The sequence below is a fragment of the Centroberyx gerrardi genome, chromosome 2, assembly GCF_048128805.1.
Source record: "Centroberyx gerrardi isolate f3 chromosome 2, fCenGer3.hap1.cur.20231027, whole genome shotgun sequence".
Taxonomy (NCBI): Eukaryota; Metazoa; Chordata; class Actinopteri; order Beryciformes; family Berycidae; genus Centroberyx; species Centroberyx gerrardi.
In genome coordinates, this window is record NC_135998.1 from 26,625,468 (window position 1) to 26,652,774 (window position 27,307).

A 27,307-nucleotide genomic window follows, 5' to 3' on the forward strand; every position below is an offset into this window, starting at 1 on the left:
AGTTGAACATGGCGTTTGGCTAGAGAGCTGTCACCAGTACAGAAGAAAACAAAACCTACCAAAACGCTTCTCTGAAAGTCAGCGACGGATTACTGTTGACTGTCGAAGCTCGCACGTGTAATTTTATTTTGATTTTATCCACTAACGTTACTGCTTCTGGGACTGTGAATGTACGCTGGCGAGGCTGGAAAGAAAGGGGCGGTTGAGTACGTTAGAGTTGACAGCTAACGTTACACTCTTAACGTTAAACTGGCTAATCTGTACACATAATGTGGGCTAACCGCGTTAGCTAACCAACGTTACTTCGGCTTCGAGAGCTAGCTATCGATACTGTCAAGCGCACAGCTATTTGGATGAACTCATGCTCTCTCAAGGCAATTAGCTAGACGATAATACACAACATGATCCAATGAACTATTGCTCTTTACTTGCTTGACACGCACATCCATGCAGCTCACCTGATACTGGTCGGCTTAATCGTATTCTTCTGAGTGTTGTATGCTAAATTCATATTGTTTTTCTACTCGGCTTGCAAACGTTAGCCAGGGAAGGAAATGTCAGATAACCAAAGCTGGAACTCTTCGGGTTCCGAAGAGGATTTAGAGCCAGTGGAGTCGGGACATCCTGTTGGTATCGCCGAGTTCAGCGGAGTCCTTAGTAAGGTACGTTTTGGTCAAACTGAATTTCCTCTACCAAACTCAGTCACTGTCACTGTCAACCGAGCTTGCTTTAGTACTAGCCTATTATATGAACTCAGTCACTACACTAGGATGCACTCAGTTTTGGGCAGGTGGCTGTCTACATGGTGAAGTGAGACATTTGGTGCAGTTTCATAACATGACTAACCATGGCACGTGTGCTATCGATGTCTCTCTTTACACAAATAATGTATCTTTGTTTAGACCAAAATTAGCCACTGAAGCTGTGAGAAAGCTGATTTTAGCCAAATGAAGAGCTAATTTGGCTGGTTTACTGTAGTCTCTCACCTTCACCTTGACCAGGAAAGGACGTGTAATGCTCAGCTAAAATGTTAACACCAGCCAGGAGCCAAATGTTGATCAATTTTGCCTCAGGCGGGTACGTTATTGTATGCTCCCAGCCACTTTGACCAGCTACTGTGGTCAGTGGATGAAAGGTTAGTTTTCTGCCCTAATGGTCACATTAGCTCCTAAAATCCTCTTAAGTGCTGGTCAAGTGTTTTTTTTTGTTTGATACATGGGTAGGGTGTAAGGTTAAAGTTTAAGATAAAGCTTTCAATTCTAATGTAAATATATATAGCTGAACAGAAATTTTAATTTATACCTGTATATTTTTATATCAAACAGGTCTATGTAGGGCTGCATATATGAGGGAGTTATTATTATTGTCTATACAATGCACAGACATTAGTGTTTCCCTATCAAAAAGAGGTAAGAGTTCTGTGGACTGGTCTTTGGTTGAATTACCTACTTAATGACTGATTTCAAAAGCTGAAAAAGCCCTGCACATTCCTACATACTGTCTACAATGATAAGAATGTGGATACAGCAAATGGTATTACTCAAGGTTATGGGCCAATTGAAAATTACACTGTAAATATTGCTTTCAGAACTATAAAATGCTTCTGCAAGGCGCAGAAAACAGTACCTGTTGATGAAAGGCATACATTATAATTAAGCATTGCAAGCTATTGTGGCTTTGATCTGTCCTCTGATTTCCTTTTGTAAACAAATATTGCAGTCTACAGTTACAAAACGTCTTGATGTCCTATTTTGCCATCTGCTTGTGTCGCTTACTTTACCATGAGTTTACTTACTGGGCCAAATTGACCATAGTTTTAATTAGTTAAGCGGTTGGCAAGCTTATGTTGTAGGCTATTAATCTCACTGAACACTGCTAGGGTTAGCTCTAGACAGATTGCATGCTGACCTGCTAACCAAGCATATTGTGAGATTATGCAGATCCAAAAAACTCACCTGTTCAATCATACTAAGCCCTGTACACGTGCTAAGTTTTGTGAGGATAAATGAGTCTATATTTTACATAACTAAATGCATCACACGTGCTTCCTTGCTTCTCAGGTTTACCCAGAAGAAGCATCTGACATTTAGCACATACTTTTTATGTTTGTAATATGCAAAAATATTGACAAGAGTTCTTTTATTCCAGTGGACAAACTACATCCACGGCTGGCAGGACCGTTGGGTGGTGCTGAAGAACAACACACTGAGCTACTACAAGTCTCAGGATGAGAGAGAGTATGGCTGTCGGGGGTCCCTCTGCCTTAGCAAGGCTGTTATCACTGTGAGTACTGTTTTGATTGTACTCCTCACCACAACCAAGCTGAAGAGTCACATTCACAACCGATACTTGATCACATTGAATTGGCCATTATTCGCTCTATTGCAGTGGGCTTTGCCAGCTTACTTAGTACGAGTGCTCTTCTGTGAAAGACATGAATGGGACAAGCTGATCAAGCGAGGATCACATATGGAGAAATCTAGAGAGCAGATTAAGGACGTTACTGTTTTTCCTAACATGGACACTCTTCTAAATCACCTCGCTCTCTCACTCTCTCATCAGGCTCTTTGCTTTCTTTAAATATAGCCACCTATTTTTGGGAAGTTTGGCATATGATATAGGCTAAAAGATATGATTCAGAACACCATGTGTTCCTCTTTGATTCCAAAAAGAAGGACCCACAACTTTTCTTGATCCATGTGTTAGCCCTGACTCACCGTTGACTGATCTAATCAGATGAAACCTTACTCTAGAGTTTCTCAATCTCATTCTTCAACTGCAGGTGATAGCCTATTTTTACAAAGAAAGAACTCCTGATTGTGTCCCAAGTTTTGCTTGAGGGTGGCTGGCTTGTCAGGTGACTGTTCTAGTTGCAAAACAACATGCTTATGTGCTAACACTTTACGGGAAACTTCCATCATGAGACTCATAATGCTGTGTCACTTAGACCAAGAAATACTGCGTACAGTTGGTAGCTCCAAATTATGACAATTTATCTGCAAAATTGTTGATTTTAGGTATTTACTGACATGAATGAAGCTTATTATTTTGTACAATATCATTCACTTAGAAGAGCTGTTACAAGACCCACTTTTATGCCATTATGGGGGCTAGAGTGGAGTATTAATAATTTATTTCTTCATTGTTCACATCAACATAATTTCATATCAATATAAACAGGCTAGATTAGAAATGTGGCAAAGGTCATGTTGTGATGGTATTAGCATGTTATTGGAGCATATTCTGTGATTCCTTTCCTATCTGACCTTTAATAATTCCCTCTCAACAACATCTCAACATCTCAAAAACTCCAAGAGCTGTCATACTTTGGCAAGCACAGAGAAAACATACGTGTCTAGTGATGTTTCATGCTGGATATTCTCTGTTACACGTTCACACCGTTCCACCATTCGTCATGTCTCAGTGGGAACCCAGGTCAGTCATTGACTGAAGCTCAGTCTCTGTGTCTCTCTCATACAGTAACAAGGGGAATGAATGAGTTACTGTTCCCAGGCGGCATAAAGCAGGCTTCGCTATTTACTCTGTTCAGCTTTATCCATTCCCAGCCTATGTAAATATTAACCTGCATGCTGTGCACTACTTTAGTCATTTCTCATTCCAATGGAAATATGCTTCAGAAGTGTGGTGCGTAGCCTAGATATTGAGGAGTAGCGGCTGGTGATAGCCATCCCCAGTCAATCATTGCCTTCTTTGAACAGAACAATTTTCAATTTTTTTTCTCCACGATTTTCTGTCTTTGAAAAGAAATGCTCGCCGACTATCGGTCTCACACGGACACCCCACGGTAAAAACAAACAGACACAATGCTTATGAAATGTCTGTGTTTTTTTGAGAAACATTCAGAAGGCAAGAAAGAATAACTGGCAGCTTGAAGTCTCATCCATTGTGACCGCATTTAGTAGAGTGGCTGAACCATCACTGAGCTAATAGCATTTGTACGGAAATCTACTTCTCTGCTTTGTAAGACCTTGATATAAGCCTACTTGGTATACAACATATGTTTACATTTTTGAGGGTTCCTATGTGGCATTGCCCCCATGACCAAGGGAATACTTCAGCAACAGTTCACCCGCTGAGGTTATCTGAGGAAACCTAATTCTGTCAGCAAAAAACACAATCGTCAGGCTTTTCTTGTACTTCCCTGAAAGTTATGATTTGGCAGGGATAAACTGATCTTAAAACAACCCTGGTGCAAGCCCCACTTGACATTCAATTATGATGCTAAAAAAGCAGAAGAGGAAACTGAAGGGCCCAAAGGCAGAAAGCCGGAGGGCAGGAGAGTCTGTACAAGTTTAGAACAGAACAATGGAATTTATACTAGTTACTACTGTAGTATGCTATAACTTGTCAAGTTTAATTCTCCTATTGTGTGCTAATATTTAAGGCAAATATCGTTTGCATTGTGTCAGTGCTCTGAGACAGACAGAGAGACATGAATGCATCTAGAAAACAAAAAATGGCAAAAGACCCACAAGAAATCCTCAATCCACAAAGAAATGGAGAAAGTCACACACAAAACTCCTCAGAGAAACTCAAGTTCACTAACAGACGCACTCCAATGTTGGAGGCCCTGCATCAAGTCAACTGAAACTGAGAGAGATGCTTTTGAGTTTGTGTTTGCCAACTGCAGCCTGGACACTTTGCCTCTTTGCCATTCACTCAGATTTGAACTGTCAGCTCAATGCTATAAAATGTTACTGCCAATCTCTGTGTCTGTGTCTATGTCTGTGTGTGTGTGTGTGCGCTTGTGCTTGTGATTGAATGAAGCAGCATGCTTGAGAGACTTTTGTAAGAGTGAGCTTTTTCTCTTTCATAGACTGAAACAGTTGACATGGGCTGCCAGCCAGAATGTGGAAATAATGTTTGGAGAAGACACATGTCCTATTGTCACTAGCACCCATACAAACATTCAGGACGGCTATGTGAATTGTAGGAAGTTATACATATAGGCTTGGATGGTGTTGAAATTCCCTTGTTAATGATATGCCTTTCATAAAAATAAAGTAGATTTGAGGTATTATTGTTTCTATATTGGTTAAAAAGATTCACTGACTATTACAATTACTGCAGTTATTATACTCCTTAAAATGGTAGCATTGACACAGTAGGCCTATATGATATCAAACAAGCACGTAGTAAATGTTGTCCCCCACCAGTGATGTAGTTCCACCCTTGGGTCAGTCAGTGATTGCGGAGTGTACTTGAAATATGAGTGAAATTGTATAAGCATTTTGGTATGGGACAATGAAAGGACAGATTGACCATATATTTCTGTTGCCTACTCTCCTCAGAATTAGGCTTACAAGTTATATCTTGAAATGTAGTAACTGTAATTGTCCTGTTTTTACTCAATACAGTACAAAATATAAGAACTACAATACGCAATAAATACAATCCGTACATTACACAATATACACTACAATGCAATTTATAATACAATATACAATATAACATACAACACCAGGAGCGTGAGTGTTATGAATAATATAAATGCTAAATGATAAGTGATATATGGTATTGCACAGTAGGTAAGTGGTAATATGATATAAGTAGTCAACACTGACGGCACAGTGGTAGTGCAGTGATGAGTGCAATAACAGGACAACAGTCCAACAACTGTGTCTTGTGGTTAGAGGTTTGCCCAAAAATTCTCCATTGACTCTCACTTCAACACATCAACCAGTCTGATGTCTAAAAAAGTAGGCCTTCTTGTGTGTGTCTTGTGGTTAGAGGTTTGCCCAAAAATTCTCCATTGACTCTCACTTCAACACATCAACCCAGTCTGATGTCTCCAAGTGTGCAGCGTGTGTAGACTATTATGTTACCTATGATAACTTTAACTGTATTGCTTTACCACTGAGTCCCCATTCATTGTCCCCCACATTGTATGATAACTTTAACTGTATGACCTGCTTTACCACTGAGTCCCCATTCATTGTCAATGCCCCCCCCTAACGGACGGAGACCGATCCATAGTCGCCCCTTTGGTGGGGGACAAATACAGGGGCTTTGTCTAGGAGTGGAATTGGGTGTCTGCAAGCAATCTTTGTATGGACTTTCTTATTGCAATAGGGAAGGAAAGTCATAATGCTGCCTTCCTGTAGTTGCGTACAAAGTTAAGTCAGAAAATGCTTGACTTGCCAGCCACACATGTTGCTTCCTCGTAATATTTAGACTCTACAACCTTCAAAATTGATACATCATCTTACTTGTTGAATGAGTATCCTGACAATCCTTTTTTGACGATTATGTTACAACCTGAGCTGCCTGCCACCTGTTTGATTTTCATGCACCTCCTGGTTGGATCCATGTGCAAAAGTTTATAGTTGATACATGTAAACTGGAGATGCATTGCATTTACACTTTGTTAATGTGGACGAATGCATCTCTGACCACCTCCAGAGGTTTTTTGGGTGATTGGAACGATTCTTCAACATTAGAGATTTTATGCATTTTTGTTGCCTAGTGAACTAGACCTCCCATGCAGCTGTAGCTGAAGCTGGATATGACAGTCTAGAAACCTTAGACGGCACTGAACAATGTACTCCAATGGGAATCCGCTCAACCTTTTGAGCATAAAGTTTTATTGGTTGCCAGACATGTCACTCACAAGAGGGTAGGCAGCGTCATTAAGTTGCTAAGCGCTCGGAATTTACCTGATGTACAACAACATAGAGAACATCAATATTGATGCCCATCGTTTGGACCAAGCAGTGGATGCAGCAGTAAGCGAGCTTGGCCTTGTTTTGAAAGCCAAGCAGGTCACCTGTGTTACTTTTTAAAAAGATTTTACACATCTTGCAAAGTGCCATTTGTTTTCAAGTTCTGCCCGCACAGTCTACATAAACTTTTACAAATTGAATCAGCTGTAACATTTGCACCTGTTGACATTTTTTCTCTCTCAACAATGCCAAGACGAATTGGAAAGAAAATGCTCCACGCAAGCATTTTTTGCAGTATTCGATTACAATACAATCACTTAGGTTCATGTGTAAAAGGGGTCACAGAGTATGATTACAAATTGATTACAAATACATATATTCTCCATTTAAAAAAAACAATCTTTATTCTATAATTTGTAATTACTTTTTTACTAAAGACAAAAAAAAAAAATTATTTTATGTTTTAAGGCAATAAACTTTGTTGTAAAGTGATTTTCCGTAACCTTATCTATGTTTAAAAAAAAGGCAAAGCTTATGTGGTTATGTTCATGCAATTAATTATCAGAGAGAAATTATTTTGTATTTCACAGAGAGAAAATTTGGGGGGATTGTCACAGGAACAAACACAAGCAACAGCCACTAATATTTTTTTTTTCGCCCCGTGACAGCACTCTCTATGGATCGCATTGTCGTTCGTTCGGTCAGTTGCTCTGTTCACCACTTTTAGTCACGTGGGTGAAAGTGTGCAGCAGGGAGTTCGATTGCAGACTCTCAATCAGGAGACCCGTGTTTGATTCCCGGCAGGGACGCTTCCACAAAACGCAACGTTGCAGGGCTGTTAGACTCTTAGTCTTGTTTTCTCACTGTACCAAAAACAATTCAGTTCACTCCTAGCTTCAACTAAATGTGAACTCCCGCCAGTACAGACTACTTGACTTTCCATCTCTTTCCATCTTGTTTTTCACAAGGTTTGCATATTTTGTCTAGATTTGCTCGTGCACTATCAATTGGTTTGAACCCAAAAAAATCCCAAGCAGCTGCAGCTCATTTTTTCTTTTGAACTATCTTTACATCATATTTACAGGGGCATGTGTACAAAAATGTGTGTCTCTTCATAATATAAGCAGCTTAATTTCTCAAGCTGCACCACATACTTTCCTATATCAAATTGTTCTGCCCTCTCATGTGCCTCCTCCATTATACAAAGACACTACGGACACAACACTGCCTGCATTATTGCCCTTCAGCTAAGTTGTCCATCATTTTTTATCTGTCACACTAAATCCTTTCTCCTCTCACATAATGAAATGCACAGTCTCTCTTTGAATCAGTTGATGTTGATTTGCCTTTGCATTTTTTGAAGTTTCAGAATTTGGCATGGATGGGCCTACAGACCTAGAGGCCCGTGTGATTTTTAGTTAGTCAACTGCACCTGGTAATGTATGGTTTTGCAGAGCCATATGCAGCCTGAGAGCTGCACAGTTTAGGATTAGGGACTTATGTAATAGGTGAGAGGTTTTTGTAAACTTTTTGAGGCATTCAGCACAGATTTCAGTTTCAGAAAATTGGGTAGACCTTCCCTGCTAGACATTATGTCATTTTTCACTGCAAAAGAACCAAAGTGTTCTGAATCATGTCTCAAAGGGTGAATTGTCTCATGATTGGAGTGGACTGTATGTTATTATCGTAGCCCACCAATATCGTGTAGCACGATAATATCCTTATATTGCTCTTGCCTAAGCTTACATGTCCTGGTGGTCCACTCTCTTTGTGGTGTTCCCATGTTTTTTTATGTGGGTCTGAGCACTGAAATCCAATCCAACAGTAGATTTGTGTGTGTGCTACAAACAGAAGGACAATCCAGGCACTCCAAATATAGAAATATAATCACGAGGAAGAAAAAATTCTTAAAAAGCCTTTATTGTAGTGGCTAAATCATTAAAAAAGCCAACATGTTTCGACCTAGCTTTTTAAGAATTTTTTCTTCCTCGTGATTATATTTCTATATTTGGAGTGCCTGGATTGTCCTTCTGTTTGTAGCACCCTTTTTTTCCCCGTTTTCCAAGAGCACCCGATACATTTTTGATCCCAGCTTGACAATGTAGAGCAACCAGTCATTTTCTTTTTTCCAAGATTTGTGTGTGTGTTTGGGACTATACTCACAGGGCACTGCTGTCTGTTATTCATTTTGATGAGTGAGGTTGGCAAAGGCCCATAGGTTAATATGTGTAACAGTATAGTATTTTAGGAATTACTAAGTGCTTCTCTGTAGCATCATTGAATACCCCTCCAGCATGCATTAGCTCCAGATTTACAGCCCTCTCTTGAGGCCTGCTGTAGAGGAGGGTTCAGGGCCACATCTGATAAAGGCAGAGAGGTGTAATATCCATGTTAGTGTTGTCATGACACCATAATTTCGACTTTTGATACCAATATTAATATCACCAATATTAATTTATATAGGCTAAGTGAAATGGTTCCATATTTAGCTCCTGGCACCTGTCTTTTGCAACTGTATTGAAGTAGCATTGAAATTTCAGTTATCGTGACAATGCTTATCCTTGTTGTGCATATTTGCTTGTGAGCTTGTGTGTTGGTGCAAACATACCTCCACACCACCCGTGTGTTTGTGTGTGCTTGTATGTCTGTGTGCAACCACAACTACACAGGTTGCTGACCATGATCGCCGTGTTTAGATCTGTGATTAGCACATTGGCCTACTTGTCATCTCTCTCACCAAATCCACTGCCATTGGTGAGTGGTGCCAATTGGATCAGTAGTAGTTTGGGGCTGGATTGTTCTGAGTTTGTAAGGCAGTGGTACTGGATGTAATGAGTTGGGAGGTGTGCCTTTAAGTGCGAATGTGTTAAACTGGAAGCTTTATTTCGACACAAATGTTTCCTTTTCTTCACCATAATTGTTGCAATGTACCGTTTGTGGTGTTGAAAGAGAGCGAAAAAAGAGAGGCAGGTGGGATAAATAGACAGATTGAGGTCTGTGACGGATGACGTGAGGTTGTGTTGAAATAGCAAAGTGTCTTCAACCAGGAAATGGGTCTCTTCCACATAGCATGTAACATCCTGTACGTAGAGGGTCATTAAGGTTGGCAAAGGTCAAGGGCCACATGTCCCAGTGTGTGTGTGTGTGTGCGTGTGTGTGTGTGTGTTGCAGTGACAGACATTACCATCTCCTCCTTCCTGTCAGCCTTTTTTGATTTATCCTGCTCTTTCCTCTTCTTTCACTGTGATCACTCAATGAGTCAGTGTTTACTAATACTAGGGCCTTAGGGATCCCATTCTGGTGTCCACTATCTGCAGGAAGGTGTTCCTGCCACCAACCCCCAATAGTAAGTTTGAAGGAACAAGACACTGAAATCCTCTGAATGTACTCTGCACAGAGCACATACTATTTTGTTTAGATTTGCAGAAACAAGTGATGAAATGGTCTGTTGCAGCTTTGTAGGCTTTTGCAAATGTTTATGTTGGTTTCTATCCCTCCATATTTGAGTTGATGTAAATGTCAAGCTGTTTTAAGAGGGGCTCCACTCCACTCAGTTCTGGAGTTTGTGACTTCAGACACGTACACCAGCTCAAAAAGGGGTTGGAAGGGTGAGGAGGGGAGGGGTATCTTTTTTTGAAGCAGGATAGGAAGTTTATGTTGGGAGAGAATAGAGTGAAGCTGTTTAGCCTCATCATTTTGAATTTGGCATCCTCATTACGTGCTACAGTGGGGAAAAAGTATAGAAAAAGCTTGAAAACATCAGAGGTGAGTGTGACCAATGTCCTTTGCACAACACATCCCCAAGTACCATCCAGCTGGAAGCTACAAATTCAGTTGACAAAATTTCTAACTTTGAGCAGATAAAATAGAACAAATTTGTCTGGTATGTATGGTCATGATAAATTGTATACTATCCCTAAACTGTTGCAAGGAGCTATTCATGTGTTTTTATGGATAAATAATTTAATAAAATTGTGTGGTACCCCTCCCCATCCAATTCTCTCCCCCTAACATGTACTCTCATCAAGCCATGCAGTGGAAAACTACGCAAATGGAACAAGGCGCACAAATATGCGTCATTAGTTTGCCACTGATGAGATGGATGTGGGATATAACCATATAAAGAGTTATTTACTGCTCTGACCAGTTGAGCTGCTGCTGGACCCCACAAAACAGATAGGAGGTGATGGACAGATATCAGAAATAGGTATTGGCAGGTAATGCTTGTCACAATAAGTAGGGCCTACAACTGCTCATACTTTTTCTAATTGACACCTTTTTATCACATGGTCATTGGAAAGGTCATAACTGCTACAACAGCAGCAATCCACGCAATCCCTTGAATTGACAAGACAACCGTACAAGAGTTTGTCTTGGTGACATTGATGCAGAGATAGTCTTGGTTTCGAAGTGCATACTGACCGTCCTGTCAGCTAAGAACAAGAAGATGAAGCTACAGTCGGCACGGGATCACCAAAACTGGATAATTGAAGAGTGGAAAACTGTTGCCTGGTCCGACGATTCTCAGTTTCTGTTGCAACATGCTGATAGCACGGTCAGAATTTGGCATAAACGGCATGAATCGATCCAGCCTGATGTCAACAGTACTGGCAGTTGGTGGGGTAGTGGTTTGGGGAACGTTTTCTTGACACACATTAGGCCCCTTAGTACCAAGTGAGCATTGCTTTAATGCCATACCGTACCCAAACATTGTTGCTGACCAGGTGCATCCCTTCATGGCCACAGCCTACCCTTGCTCAAATGGATACGTCCAGCAGGATAATGCAGCTTTGTCTCAAGATGGTTCTGGGAACATGACAATGACTTTAGTGTTCTCCAATATCCAGATTGTAACCCAATAGAGCACCTTTGCAAATAGAATGGAATGGGATGTTCGCAGCATGAATGTGCCACCAAAAAATCTGCAGGAACTGCATGATGCTATCGAGTCAGCATGGACCAAGATCACTATGGAATTTTTCCAGCGCCTTGTTGATCCATGCCTCAGAGATTTTAGGCTATTTTGGAGGCAAAAGAGGTCCATCTAGGTATACCTAATTAAGTTGATCCCGAGTGTTTATCAAGGCAGCAAGGTGACGTAGGGAGACCGTCCATGAGCCGGAGGACTGGGGTTCAGGCCCCTGTGTGGGCAAGCTCAAGTGTCAATTTAGCAAGACACTGAATCCCTACCAGCCCCAGTGGTGCTGTTCGGTCGCTGACCCTGGACTCTTATCTCCCTGTGGAGAGGGGTTGAGTGAAAATTTCCCTACAGGGATCGATAAAGCATAACTTTATGACATTACACATTATAATTATTGGTGTTTTCCACTCTAAATACTTTAAAGATATCTATATGCTGGGTATATAAGATATCCAACCTGTGGGGTTACATTTTTATGCTTTATCTATTTCTCTTGTAATTACAACAAATAGTTATTATTATGTACAATCAATAATTTGTCCGCGTTGTGCCTTGTAAAGTCAGTCAGTCAGTCATAGCCTATTTGGTGGGATCATTTCTCAAAGGGACTGGAGTAAGTACAAAAGCCTTGGTACAACATCATTTTAATTGCTTCTGTTTCTCAAAAATAGGCTCCATCTTACAGTAGTTGATTTTCTGTATGTACATTTAGAGTTTGTTACATCAGCTGGCAAGAGTCTATCTTCTGTGAGACTGGTGGCTCAGTGGGCAAAGCTCATATTATGAGCTTGGTGAATAAAGAAAGCTTTGAGGCAGTCTTAGTGACAGGTGTGTAGGACAAGTTTTTGTGATAGTTCACAAAAATAGAGAAAACACCTGCACACTGTCTACATTTGCACATAAAAAATATATATACTTTTTTTGGCATTGAGGCATTGATGCCTGATTATGGTCCTTGACCGCAACGTTGCCTCCTACTGAATTCATTATGTTTTGATGTGCAAGTGCAGACATTGCAGGTGTTTTCTCTATTTTTGTGTCATATCATGATCTAAGTTTTGCTTATATTGGGCTCTTGGATCTGTTTTGCCTATCATCACCTACCTTTCTCACATTTTTTGATTCTCTCCTTGCTGTTCACTGTAAAGCAGCAGAAATTTCATGAAAATGTTTCAAAAAGAAATTCACCAGCCCTCCCCTTCCACTTTGTCCCACATTTACTCATCTCCCCAGCTGTTCATTCATCAACTCACACACACAGACACAGACATACACACATAGACAAACACAAACTCACTGCTCCATACATTCCAGTTCTCTCGTGTGCTTGCCTTTCACATAGGGCCCAGGCAGAGGTCATGGTCAGCATGTCATGCCATCCTGTCAAGTGTGAGGCTTCTGAGCTGTCCTTCTCATGATTGATTCTTGTTTATTTTAGCCCTGTATCCCAATAACCTTCCCAACCCAGTACAGGCTTAGTGAAGAACCCAACTTTCATTCCTAGCCCCTGCTTACCAGTATACCCATGACCCCATTGTCCAGTGATGCTCCACAATAACCCATTTGCTCCCATTCCTAGCAACCAAGTCACACCCAAATAGTTCCCATCCACCCACCAAACACAAGTTGTATGGAGGAACACTCCAATAATATCTCTGTAATTTCACATTGTTTCGGTTTGGTTGTAGGGCCCTATGAAATCACTTTAAATTCTCAAATTTAGTTTGTTTTTTCATTTTCCTTTTTTATGCTATTTTTTAGATATTTATTTTTACCCACTTTTGAAAAATCAACAGGACAAAAGGTGAGACTTTTGTTTTTGACGTGGACTGAATTAGTGTGCTGATTGCAGGTTCAAGTCCAGTCAGTGTTTACAGCTTTCAGCCTAGTCTTGTGTATTATGCCTATTGAGCATCTGGTCTTGGCCTCAGTGCTGTCCAGGTGTCGGGCAACACAGCCAACTCGCACTCCTCCAATGAAACCTGTTTAAAGACACCATAGTGGGCCATTTATTACTCTGCCAACTCACTGAAGTAACACAATCTTCAGTAACGTTGTGGGCTCAGGCTGTCACTCTGGACACTTACACTCATAGGGTGGTACTAGATTGCCAGCTGGCAATGGTTCATGATCATATTTGCCTGTTGTCTTAAAGTCCCACTTCTAAAGTGTGTCTGTCTGAATTCAACAACATTTTCAAATAGTGTTGCATCTTACATAGATAGCATTAAGTTGGCAGACAGGAAAAATCAATACAGTATAATTATAATACTTGCCTCACAATATTGCATTGATTCGCTGACACAAAGTATCAATAACTTTATTTACATTTCAAGGCTATTAATGTCAGACTGTGTGATGATTTATAAAATTATGTTAAAGACAGCGGGGAAAATACCAGAGAGAAAGTGCTTGAAAATCTGCAAGGTCTTGAATTTCATAGTAATTGATTCAGGACTCTTTTTATTCAAAACTAGCAGTTGCTCATAATTACTCAAAACTATGGTTTAGATCACCTTGTAGGATATTATTTCAGCTTGTTTATTGTGGCCAAATGAAAGGAAAACAGTATAGCACATAGGAGTATTGAACTGCAATACTTAGCGCAGGGCTGGGTAACCAAGTGCTATCAAGAGCCGTGTGTGTGTGCAGGATTTCATTCCAACCAAAAACTATAGCAGCTGATTTAAATCATTCATTCCTCCTGTTTGATTGAATGTGCTAATCCGTAAAATGGGTTGCTGTAGTGTTTTGTTTAAAATGACTCTTGGCCCTCCATGGTGCATGGTTGCCCATTTCTGGCTTAGTGTATTGCAAAACATAAAGGATCCCAATTGTGTTGTGGCCAGCAATATGTAGTGGCCTCTTCTCTGATATGGTCTCCCTTTGGCTTACAGTTACATTGGTGTCTCTGGCATTCCACTTATTCAGTCTTTCCCAATTCTCAGTCCTTCTCTAGCTGTGTCCTAAAATACCCTTGAACAAGCTAGACTGATACAGCCTCACACACAGTATATACTGGCCCATTCTTCCACTGTGATTAGACCTCGGGAGTGATTTAGCATCGGGGTCCTGAGCTTTCACTGCAGAGTTGTCCTTCAGAAGGTCTGATGCAGCTGGTAAGTGCTGCTTACCCCCTCCCCTCACACACACACACACTCACTCACACACACACACACACACACACACAGAGAGAGCCTGGATGCTGGCCGTACCAGCACAGCAGTTTTCCAGTGCTGACAGTCCACAGGAGGGCTATTAAGAATATGCTCCATCCTGCAAGTTGCCTTAAAAGGCCAGTTATCTGCCACTTCTCCTCCTTTGGGACAGTCGCTGAAAACGGAGGCTATAGTGTGTCTGGTACACTCTTCTTTGTCTTCTATCCCTGTGAGATTTGTAGATGGGCCTATAAGGAATATATTCAGTTCATATCCACACTATAGTGTCTGTGGTGGATTGCCATGTTTCCACTTGTCAAAGCCAACTTTGGAAAAGATTGTCTCCTACCATGTAACCCACAGAGCAGTCTGATTTTTTCACTGTCATTTTAATAATCATTTACATGGACGACTGCCTCTCTCGTCATCCTGCTTTGGAAAGAGATTTGCTTTTTCGCTTGCAATGAAATGAGCATGACAGCAACCTAAGGCAGTTGTTGGAGAAAGGTTATGGTAGCATTAACACAGATATGTTGATGTAAAGACATTCTGTGAATTATCTGGGGTCAAGAGAGAATGTAATACTTAAAGAATCCCTAGAAAGAAATTCTCTTTTCACTTTCCTCCTCCAAGTAGGTCAGGGGCCAGGCTCAGCTTCAGACCAGCACCCCTGGAGCTGGTAGTGAGTTAGTGTCCTGCTCATGGACACTTCAGCAGAGCAGATGATTGCTGACACAAGGGTTTGAACCCAGTTCCTCCGGTTGAAAGATGGTCTCTAGCCACTAGGCCAACTAGTACCAATTCAGTTTAAAATCAAACAGATGTTGCCACATGAAGACACACACTGTAAACAAATAATAAAGCTTGTGATAGTTTGCTGGTCGAGATACCTGTATGTATACCAGCTTTTGGCTTCAGATCATCCTCAAATCTGTCTCTCTACTTCTCTGTAACTTGTTTTAAGTTTGTGAATCTCCATTGACCCAATCAAAAACCTTTTAAATTCAATGCAGTTTTTTAATTCTTGCTCTTTGAATGTTACATTTGTTGTAATTAATGTTTGTCTTAAGCTGTTCTATTTTCTCTGCATACTGACCTTTTTCCTGTATCCTTTGCATATTTTTTTTAGCCTCATGAGTTTGATGAGTGCCGGATGGACATCAGTGTGAACGACAGCGTGTGGTACCTCAGAGCCCAGGACCCAGAGCACAGACACCAGTGGATTGACTCCATTGAGCTGCACAGGGTGAGTCAGGCACACACAACACATCAGGCAATGCCATGACTTTACCAAAAGCAAACCACATCCTTGTCAAACTTTCAACAAAATGAATGCCATGCATCACATGCTAGCATACCTTAAGAAGCTTATATGCTTCTAACAGTGGATCAAAATAATTTTAGAGTTGTCTTTTTTGAGTTGTCATCTATGCATTTGTGAGTGTGTGAGTGTGTGTGCTTATTGTATGTACTGTATGTGTGTGTTTCTATCAGAGTATCAGAGAAGGAAGGAGAGAGAAGGGAGGAGTCCAGGGAACAGCACTCGTCCCTCCACCGCTGGTGCGTTTGCTGGCAAGTCTCTAGGACTCACACCGAATCCTGAGTGCTCCCCTTGCCCTTAGCGCAGCACATCTACATCTAGCTATAGTAGCAAGTGTGTGCGTGTTTGTGTACAGCTGTGCATTTGTATGTATCCAATTTGTGAAAGAGCATATGTACACATAACGTGTTTGTGCACAAACATGTATATTGTATGCATGGTTTACACCTAGAGGGTGCACCATTTTGTCCATGCCTCATGTAGTGCAGTGTAGTGGTGCCTTTTGTTTTCACTAGGTGTGAAGGACAGAGGAAGCAGGGAGGGGTCCCTAGTGTAGACCACTAAGAAGAGGACAATGGAGGCAGGGAAGAACTGCCAAATGTTTATGATCACATACACACACACACACACCCACCAAGTATCACACACATGCAAATGTAGTACACTAATACAGTCTAGAGGGATCTGCATTACCGGTCCTGCTCAAAAAGTTTTTTCCATAACTGACATGTGACAATCCAGTGTTCAGAGCATTATCCAAGACAGAGAGCATGGAGAGAAAATGAGATGACAGCTGTAAAGTACTGTGGGTAATGAGGAAGGATAAAAATGTGGGAGAAAAAGTAGACTTGTGGGTAACAGCAATGTGTGTTCTAGTCTGTTTTGCAGGTGTAATTGCACAATATTGACATATTAAAGGAAAATGTTTTTGTATACTGATTTGCTTGAAAACCTACACTTATGCGTTGTTCTAAGATAGACATGATCCAGTGTAGCCATAGCTGTGGATGTGTCTGACATGGATGAGGAGAAAGCAGCCACCACACCCTTGGTCTCCCTGCCAAAACACGTGTTGCTCATTTGTGGTCCTCATTTTGGGGAATCCCCCCTCCTGTCATCCACCCCTCCTCCTCCTCTTCCCTCCTCGCTCACTCCTCCCAACACAAGGGAGCCACCATGAGTCAGCCAGGGCAGGAGGGAGTGAGTCACACACACACACACACACACACAATGTCCCCCTCCCATCCAGTCCCACCACAGTGAGTCACCGCTGAAAATTCTTCCCCCCTGCTAGAAGGCCCTGCTTCCCTTTCTAACCTACATTACTCACAGCACTCTGCAACCCAGTGTCAACTCTCTCCAGGGAGACGCAAAACACCACAGCCAACACTTTAGTGTTTGAGAAAATGAAACATCTAAAAATGAAAAAAAAAAAAAATAACAGGCCTATATCAGTAATCAAAAAGCCTATATGTCAAAAGAAGTACTTGCCTGGCGTTGATGACAGTGCATCATAAAGCTCTGTGCTCTTTGCTTATTTCTCTCTTATCTTTTATTGTAGGCTTTGCTTGTTATTGGATGTCAGATTTTTCAGGTGCATTGACAGTGTGACATAGAGAAGTGGTAATGTAAGGTAATCTTTTATGGCGTTTTGGTAATCAGTATTCTTCCCTTTTATTACTAAACAATAGCTTTGTGCATTTTTGGAGAAGCCTGTTTCTGTCCAGGACAGCTTTTTATCAGCACCAGTTTGAGGCTTTATCTCTGCTATTGTCCAGAGTCAGTAGTGTGTATATACCGGAGCTTTAATCACTAGGCACATGCACACACTTGAGCGCATATACACTCACACAATATTTGCCCTGCAGCTTGCAGCTTGAGAACGTGCTGTGTGTGTATTTGTATGCGCACAGACATTATATGTTGAGATTGTTGACAGAACAGCCAGCAGCTGTTAAATGTTGCTTTCACTCCTTTTTTATTTTTTATTGACTGATTTTATCAAGTAGCTGGGACAGAACCTGTGTTTGCTTGGATTTTTTTTCTTTCATCAAACACAGAAAGCAGGCCTTCATTCAAGATTGTTGGATAGTGCTATCTGTATTGATGAAGCATTGTCAGTGGGGTAGCAGATTGGTTGAAGGGCAGCCAACAGTGATTGAAATCCATGTGAGCGCAGGCAAAGAGTTACTTCTGTTCGTTGGCCGACAGTTACCCCTGGCTCTGGCTAATAGCAGCCACGTGAATTCACTGCCCCCAAGTGGTTCAAAATGGAAGCATGTCATAAAAGGGACACTCATCTTTCTCCTATGTGTCTTTTTCAACCTTTCCTCTCTGCTATCTCCCACCATCTATTTTGAGGGCCAGGCTGTTATGTAAGAGATGACAAGGGGACTCCTCAGCTTCACAGGAAGTCAGTTGATGTTCCATTCTGCGTTGCCATGGTCACTGAACCTGTGTCATGTTGTGCTGCTGTGCTGGCTCTTGATGTCACATTGCATCCTGTCAGAAAGTTTCATTACAGCATAAAAGATGATAATATGAGGGCTTTCTTGAAAGTCATTTTTGCATTTTCTATTTGGTACTCGGCCTTATATAAACACAATAATAGGACATAGCACAAAAATAGTTTTCAAAATGCAAATAAACCTTTTATGTAAAAACAAATTGGGTTTGTTTTGTGTAAAACGCCAAGATATCTATGGTTACGTTTTGTAATTCATAGTTTCCAAGTACTTATGTAATATTGCAAGAGATGAGGATGGATTTCTCATTAAAATTTGATGTGATGTTTAAACCAAGACCAGAGTACATGGAAAATGGGTTTGATTACAAGTGACACAGTGCTATCAGTTACATGAAAGTAGCGTGTTGGGAACACGTCTGATACATACTAGCATGATGGGGAGTGATGGTTGGACAGCTCAACAAGGCTGAGAGATAATAAGAAGGAAGATGGACATGTAGACCTGTAGTTACCTAGAGAGCACTCTCAGTGACAGGTCAGTAGTAGTGGAGCTTTTGCTTGGTGTCAATGGATCTCTCCAGTACTTCAGTGGTGAGTTATGGCTGGTTGATTGAATTGTAGTGTAGCTCTTTGTCTCACAGCTGATTGAGCTGATCCTTACAGTTTGTTTTTGTTTTTTTTCAAAGATTTCAATGTTTTGATCTTTTATTGAATTTAATCAGTACTGTGTATTTTGTTATGTTAGGCTACTTAATGACAACATCACTAACTTCTCTCCTCTTCATCGTGTCTGTCCTCCCCACCTGTTTCTTTCTCTTTAGGCCGACTCTGGGTATGGCTCAGAGTCCAGTCTGCGGAGACATGGCTCCATGCTGTCTCTCACCTCAGCCACCAGCGGCTACTCTGCCACCTCCACATCCTCCTTCAAGGTACGTTTTCTGGTTACTGCTGACTCCGGCACGTGAGGGGTGTTCAGATATTTGTAGACGTGCACACAAGCTGCAAAGTTTGTCATCAGTTCTGGGCAGGAGTGGCAAAGAAAGTTTTAGAAAAGGTCTATGGAAATGTAAACATAACATTATCAATATTGACACAATCCAGGCCTAACAACACTGCTTCCTTGTTCCTTCAGAAGGGCCACAGCCTGAGAGAGAAGCTGGCAGAGATGGAGACCTTCAGAGATATATTGTGCAGGCAGGTGGACACACTTCAGAAATACTTTGACGGCTGTGCAGACGCTGAGTCCAAGGATGAGCTGCAGAGAGACAAAAGTAAGAACCACAGACGCCATTCTCTTAATTAATTATTTGTTACTTAGGGATGTGATTATTTTAAGGCGTGGGTTTTGGACAACAACTTGCGATCATCTCCAATGGGAAAAAAGGATGTGTAAAGAAATTGGTGATACTATTAAAATTAAGCATTTATTTTTTCTCTAATATTGATGTTTTGTTCAGTGTGTCATTTTTCTTTTAGATAACATAATGGAAGCTATGTTGTCTCAAAAATCTACTGGGATGAAGAACATTTGTCAAAGGATTACAGAAATAAGGCTAAACATGCAGGTTGCTGCTGTAGTTTCTTCCATGGTAGGAGTTAAAACGTTAAAAAGTTTGAGCTTGTATGGAGTATGAAAATATTTGGTGTTTAGGAGAAACATATACTGAATCTTTCATGGAATGTGCTCGTCTGCCCCGTTACTGAGAAAGCAGTTATTCTGACCGCTCTTTCTCACCCCTCCCACACCACCCTCCCTTCTTCTCTTTCTTGGCTGCCAGAACATTTGCTCATGGCAGCTTGCACTTTGTCACAGCACCGGGTGCCTGTGGTCGACCAGAGCGAATGAAGCCCTGCTTTTGTTCCCCTCACCTCCCTCTCCCTCGCTCTATCACTCCCTCGCTCGCTCTCTCTCTCACCCTCTCTTCATCCTGAAGATGAAACCAGACCATTGTCATGTTGTCCAGTACAGCAGAGTTCTGTCGGTCTGCTAGCGTGCTGCGCTGTAGCTGTGAATGGGCCACTAGGCACTACCCTACTCTGGACCCCTGGATGACTGTCAGTAGGGCCCTGCAAGAAAAGGCTTGTGTTGATCGACTATCTCTTTTTTTTCTCTTTCCGTCACACTCTCTCTATCTCTATCTCTCTTTCTCAGTTGTGGAGGATGATGAGGATGACTTCCCCAACACTCGGACGGACGGAGAGTTTCTGCACAACAACAACGGCAGCAAAGAGAAACGTGAGTAATGCAGAATTCAAGGTGTGGTGTCTTTCATAGTTAATTATCTGTAGTTTGAATTATGGGGGGATTTTTTAAATGTGCCAGTTTAGCTGGGCTGATTGCTGACTAGAAGGTAATGGTGAACCTTAGTTTAGGACTTGACCAGGCATTAATCTGTTTTCCCACAGACATCTTTTTACAACACATAGCTTTTCCTTTCTTCACTATACATTCATCCTTCTTTACAGTGTTCCAGTCCCTGAGTCCCAAGGGAATCAATGGCATAGACTTCAAAGGCGAGGCCATCACATTCAAGGCTACCACAGCTGGGATCCTGGCCACTCTGTCCCACTGTATCGACCTCATGGTGAAGAGAGAGGACAGCTGGCAAAAGAGACTGGATAAGGTATGTAGCACAGGGCTACATCCCCACAGTACCCCATTGGCCATGTTCTGTCTACCTGTTGGAATATTTTTCTACATTGTAATGGGAATATACTAAGGAAAATAATTGTATATTACATTTACTTTCATTTGTCAAAATAAACAAGTTGTGATTGGGGTTTTTTTCTCTCTAAAAAGTGGGCATTTCACTCATTTTAGCATTTTATGTGTTTATATAGACAGTGGGAAAGTAGCAATGGAGACAGAGTTGGGGAGATACAGGAGAGGAAGCTCTGGTGGGATTCAATGCTATGCCAGTGGGGGCACACATGTCATTTCAAAGGCTGGGGATTTACCACTCAACTAGCTCTGCACAGTTGTGGTTATTTAATAATTCTGGATGTTTGTGTGTGTAGGAGATGGAGAAGAGGCGACGGATAGAGGAGAGTTATAAATCAACCCTCAATGAGCTGAAGAAAAAGTCTCACTTTGGTGGTCCAGATTACGAGGTGAAGACACTGTCAAATTCAGGCACTCATCCGTAATACAACATTGCTTTTAAGTTCTGCAAGAAATCTTGAAGTAATGGATCTCATGTTCCCTGCCCACTTTCTTGGTAGGAGGGTCCAAACAGCCTCATCAATGAGGATGAATTTTTTGATGCAGTTGAAGCTGCTCTTGACAGGCAAGACAAAATAGAAGAACAGGTAAGCAAAAGATCAGATATAATATTTATGAAATAATAACACTATTGATAAAGTGATGTTAGACATGAGCATTAAGACACTCAGAAGACATGTTTAGATATGATGAAATTAAATAGTTGTCTCAGGGTTGTAACTGTACGTGTGTGTGTGTGTGTGTGTGTGTTTGTGTGTGTCTTTCAGTGTCAGACTGAGAAGACAAGAATACAGAGATCCAGCCCAGTTCCCTCTGGAGACATCTATTCAACCGCTGGCACACACAGATTCTCTGATAAGGTTGTCCAGCCCCTTCAGTCCCTAAAACCATACACAAGCTACTGTCATCATTCCACCTGCTCCTTCATCTTTCCTCATTCCTTTCTTTTTTTTCTCATCCCACACCTCCTTCATCATTACATCTTGCTTCCTTTTGTTTATTTGGTTTTGTATCTGAACTTTTCTCTTCCTGTCTTCTGTCCATCTCATATATTCTCATCTTCCCTGTAGCCCCATAGTCAGTCCTCCCCTGCTCTGATAGTCAGTGCCCCTCATGATGTCCACAGATTCAGCTCCGAGGTAACTCACTGCCAAGGCTTAGCCCGCCACCGTACCCCTTCCTCTGTCTTCTACCTGTCTAGGCTTTCCCATGTCTGTCGAATTCCCAATAACTGCATCAGCCTACTCAGGAATACCTGGGAAGACCCTTGAACTTACTGCAACAGCACATTGCACCACCTAATATCCAAGCATGAGCTCCCATTTTATATCTGTGTTTAAAATGATAATTGCATGTGATAGTGATAGTGTGCTGCCAGGTTTGCTGTGTCCCATACTATAGGTTTGCTTGGTATGTCAAAGTTTTGCAGAAATGATAAAACATGTAGCATGTGAAGCGCTATTTCTGCTGTAGTCAATGTCTCCGTCCAGTTCTCTGCACACATTGACTCCACCATGCCATGCTGATATTCGAGTTGTCATCGCATCACTGACCTCACCTCCTCTTCCTGTCCCTGGCCTTATGCGATAGGTGGAGGAGATGGTGCAGAGTCACATGACCTACTCCCTGCAGGATGTGGGTGGAGATGCCAACTGGCAGCTGGTGGTGGAAGAGGGAGAAATGAAGGTGGGCGAAAGAGGATTCAGATTATCACCCTATTGTCTATTGTTCAGTTCTTAATCACAAAGCAGAGCACATTTACACATCATAATTTCACTTACGCATAATGTGGAACATTATGTAAGCAAGTCTCACTTGAATTTCAAGTGTTCTTAAAAAATATTAATCTCACACGCATAACTAGACAGCAGTATTCTCCAGTGCCCCAATCAAAACATACTGTACCAATGTAGAAGTACACTTACACGCTAATATTTTGAACAAGTATTAAGAAATGATTTCACTTTAATTTGGTATGTGTGTCCAGGTGTACAGGAGAGAGGTGGAAGAGAACGGGATTGTACTGGACCCGCTGAAGGCCACCCATTCAGTGAAGGGGGTGACGGGTCACGAGGTCTGCCACTACTTCTGGGACACTGACTACCGCAACGACTGGGAGAGTGAGTCTCTTTTCAGTACAAACCAATGCAAGTTTAAGACAGCCGGCCTGTCTGCATAACGTGACACAAGATATCCCTTTATTGTAATACACTTGTGTTCTCTACCTCTTTTAGCCACTATCGAAAACTTCAATGTTGTGGAGGCATTGTCAGACAACGCAGTGATTGTCTATCAAACGCACAAGGTAAGAGCTACAAGATCGTTAGATACATGCACTGAGACACTGTCATCCAGGAAAAGCTGGATGTTACATGGTCATGGGTCTGTTTCTTTTAATCAAATTAATAGACCTTCTGCCTAGTGTTCTGTTCTGAATCGGCATAAATTCTACATGACATAAACCACATCTGCGTGTTGCAGCGGGTATGGCCCGCGTCTCAGAGGGATGTGCTGTACCTGTCTGCTATGAGAAAGATCCTGGCCAACAACGAGAACGACCCAGACACCTGGCTGGTCTGCAACTTCTCTGTCGATCATGACAACGCACAGGTGAGACGATAATGCCACCAAACGACACAAAGTTCATGCTCTGTTACTCAAGGCCATTCTCTTCCATTTTGGGGTCTCAAATACCGATTAGACGGTGAATTCATCAAGGCTACAGCTGTTACAGCAGAATATTTGTGATGCTGCTACTCTCTGTCCTCTCTGTCCTGTCACATCCCACAGCCGACCAACAGGTGTGTCCGTGCCAAAATCAACATTGGCATGATCTGTCAGACCCTGGTCAGCCCACCAGAGGGAGACAAAGAGATCAGCAGAGACAACATCCTGTGTAAAATCACCTATGTTGCCAATGGTACGTGTCCATCTGTGATTTTGTCTTTAATTGATGGTCATACTGCAACTGGAATAAATTGACATTATGTGACCTTGCCATTACAACCTAAACTGTGATCGGTGCCCTCTGACAAATGTTGATGAACTCACAACTACTCCTTACTCAGTTAAGGTAGTATCCTGTGTAACGTGGTTTCCTCTCTCCTCTCTCCATTCACAGTGAATCCAGGCGGCTGGGCTCCTGCCTCAGTGCTCAGGGCCGTGGCTAAGAGGGAGTACCCCAAGTTCCTCAAGCGCTTCACCTCCTACGTCCAGGAAAAAACCGCTGGCAAACCTATTCTCTTCTGAGGCACACAGGTAAAACAAGACAGTTTAGGAATCTGGGTTTATGTATTCATCAACTTGTGTTGAGATACTTTTAGTCTTTATTTAGCAGATATCTTGCAGCTCGATGATACGAAGCCTCTCAATCTTTCCAGGCAGGAGAGCAGAGCCCCCCGTGAAGCTTTGAGGACCCGTTACCTGCTGTCCTGTACATACCGACAACAGACCGATGACAGCTACTCTGCTGCCATGACCATCCAGGTTCCTCATAGTGGATCATTTCTGTGGCTCCTAACTACAGTAGTTACCACACCTCAGCCTTCAAGTTAGTTCCAACAGGAGAGGAAAGTCATCATGGCGCCCTCTGGTGGTTGCATTCAAACATCAGTGAGAGAAGCCTTGACCTCCATGGGGATTTTTCATAGAAAATAATATTCTTGATTAGATTGAAACAGGACAGTCACACCATTTTACCTTTTACCAAATTTTAGCTAATTACCTTTTATTGTGGATTATAATTGATAACATTATGTATTATTGTTAGTATTGTAATTCAGAGACAAAGACTACAGTTCCTGAGAAACTATTTGTCAGTGGGGCAGGAGTTTTCATTTGTTTTCAGGAACAAAATGCACCCAGCAGGGGGCCGGCTGGTGCTTTCCCTCCCCAGGCAAATTCCTGCACAGGCTCCTCATGCCACATTTCATGCTATCTTCCATGCTAATATAAAAGACTGACTTGCAAGAGTAGCCAAATGTCAGTAGGTTCAGTTGTTTCTCTTTTCTGACAAAGATATATTAATATATAAATGTATGTATGTGCTATAAGAAGTTTGTAAAAAAAAAAACAATCTCTGCTAAAAGACTAACTCTATTTTAGTCTTGCTTTTTGCAGTCGTCCTTTTTTAAGAAATGGACTTTGTTCCTATTTTGTGTTGATTTTTTCTTTTTGTAATAATCACTACTCTCATAGCTTTCTTTTATGCTGCTAATCTTTGCTAGTTAAACATCATGATTGAGTCGTTTTTGAGATAAAAAAAATAATTTTGTTTGTAGAAAGAGTCCAGAGGGCAGTCATGACCCCGTGACCCCTATGACATGCGACTTGACCTTTTTTGACTCGGTCTCTCTGGTGAAAACACCACCTGTTGGTACTGATGGAGGGACGAGTCGAGAGGAGTTTCTCAGATATTTAATGTACAAAAGATGTTTCATGTACATCATTCACTCGGCTTATGTTTGTGTCATTGTTGATATGTTGTAGTAGCATAATGAAATGTTTTAAAAGTCTAATGAATTGTATATATAGTGTCACCAACAATTTCGCTGAAGGACCGCAAATCCTTTTTGTGACCGAATCAACCCCATATGCCTTAGCGGAATAGGAAAAGTAAATACTGCTTTAGGATTGGATAAAGGGTGCTGTTAGTACACCCATGAAATCACTAGCAAAGTGCCTAATGGCCATGAACCCCATATTGTCTTACTTCCTTTAGGAGTCAGCTTACCTTTTCTCCTACAGTATCTTTAGTGGATAAATGAACATAATCAGGTGACACTTTTTCTAGGTATTTGGTTTCCCAGCAGGTGTCGGCTGGGTACTCAAACGATAATGACACAGATATTTTTACAAAACAAGGTTCTATTATTATGAAGATGTCAGATTCATTTCACTATGATTTCCTCAGCATTGTGGCAGTGTCAACATTGCCACAATAGTCAGCTCACTGAGGTGGCTTAATGTGTCATTCAACCTTTCTGTCCATGGTTTTGGGATTTGTTGCTGTACTTGCAGATATGATGTACTGTGTACTGACAATTGCGTTCACTCCAACTATTCTGTTACCTTTTAATATAGTCAATCATCGTTGTATCATGTTTTCTTCTGCACAGTGCACACAGATGTTTGATCATATATTTGCAGAGGTGGAAAGTACCTAGTTTAGTATCTACTCTGTTTAAATACTTGAGTAGGTTTTTATAGTAAATTGTTTTGAGTATTCTCCTTTTACAAAGTTAAAATTTTATCTAAAGCTATATTAATAGTGAGTACAATAAGATGAAACCGTTACTTGGACTTGAACCTGTATAGGTTTTTTTGACATGGGCTAATAAACAATCACCAAACCTTGGTCTGACAGTGACCCATAAAATTATTTGCAAGCATCATGCCAAAAACAGGTAATATATATTTTTTTTTTCTACTGCTTTACATTAATTTTCCAGACAAAACTCTTACTCAGACTTCAGTCAGTACTGCTACCTGAGTCAAATATTTTAGTACTATTTCCACATCTATACGTGGACAGCACAAAAATAATCGAACATGTTTTTCTATCATTGGCCATATCAGTGAATCTGCTTCATAGCTATTTTATCAGTGCACTCACATGCAGATTCCCAGAAGACTATAGCTGAATGATGATTGTGTTTGGGTGAGACAGTAAAGTTCAGCCAGATGATACTAAGCCTTCCAGCTAAGTGGAAAGAGGCCAGACTGTAAAGCTGTTTCACCTGAAGCAAACGTCTCTACTACATGTTTAGTTATGAGCAAGTTGCGTTTAAACCGAATGTAGTGTTATTAGAGAGAAATTCTGTAAATAAGATGTTCACACTAATGCTGTTTGGATCGACTTAAAAATGTACTGTGACAATGTGGCGCTTCTTTTGCCCCGTTTAGAAAGAGAAATAAATAAGTTTATCCTCCAGGTTTCTGTTTGGACTCGTGTTTTCTTTGTCACAGTTACAAGCAGGCAAATGAGAATGGGAACATAATGTAATTTATTTTTTTAAATAAAACATAAAATCCTT

At 41.3% G+C, this 27,307-nt stretch overlaps 1 protein-coding gene across 6 annotated transcripts; it reads left to right on the plus strand.

Moving 5' to 3' along the window:
* On the plus strand, nucleotides 1-27,204 carry LOC139913415 (ceramide transfer protein). 6 transcript variants are annotated; one of them, XM_071901417.2, is made up of 19 exons: nucleotides 1-662; nucleotides 2,149-2,283; nucleotides 15,892-16,008; nucleotides 16,257-16,334; nucleotides 19,372-19,479; nucleotides 19,683-19,821; nucleotides 20,703-20,786; nucleotides 21,017-21,174; nucleotides 21,569-21,661; nucleotides 21,773-21,859; nucleotides 22,040-22,132; nucleotides 22,343-22,411; nucleotides 22,863-22,958; nucleotides 23,260-23,392; nucleotides 23,507-23,577; nucleotides 23,754-23,882; nucleotides 24,063-24,192; nucleotides 24,394-24,530; nucleotides 24,653-27,204. In XM_071901417.2, exons 1-18 carry the CDS (start codon nucleotides 555-557, stop codon nucleotides 24,519-24,521), a joined length of 1,956 nt encoding a protein of 651 aa, XP_071757518.1. In that variant the 5' UTR covers nucleotides 1-554; the 3' UTR covers nucleotides 24,522-24,530; nucleotides 24,653-27,204. The 6 variants fall into 6 exon arrangements, with proteins under 6 accessions (XP_071757518.1, XP_071757521.1, XP_071757522.1 ...); XM_071901420.2 differs by having other exon boundaries at nucleotides 16,257-16,322; XM_071901421.2 differs by lacking the exon at nucleotides 22,343-22,411.
* Nucleotides 27,205-27,307: the final 103 nt, after the last annotated feature.

Excerpts from the sequence above, each read along its gene's own strand:
- LOC139913415 (XM_071901417.2), top strand. The coding sequence starts at position 555 with ATGTCAGATAACCAAAGCTGGAACTCTTCGGGTTCCGAAGAGGATTTA. Across the intron at positions 20,787-21,016 it reads CAACGGCAGCAAAGAGAAAC|TGTTCCAGTCCCTGAGTCCC; the intron begins GTGAGTAATGCA and ends CCTTCTTTACAG. Across the intron at positions 24,193-24,393 it reads AATCACCTATGTTGCCAATG|TGAATCCAGGCGGCTGGGCT; the intron begins GTACGTGTCCAT and ends CTCCATTCACAG.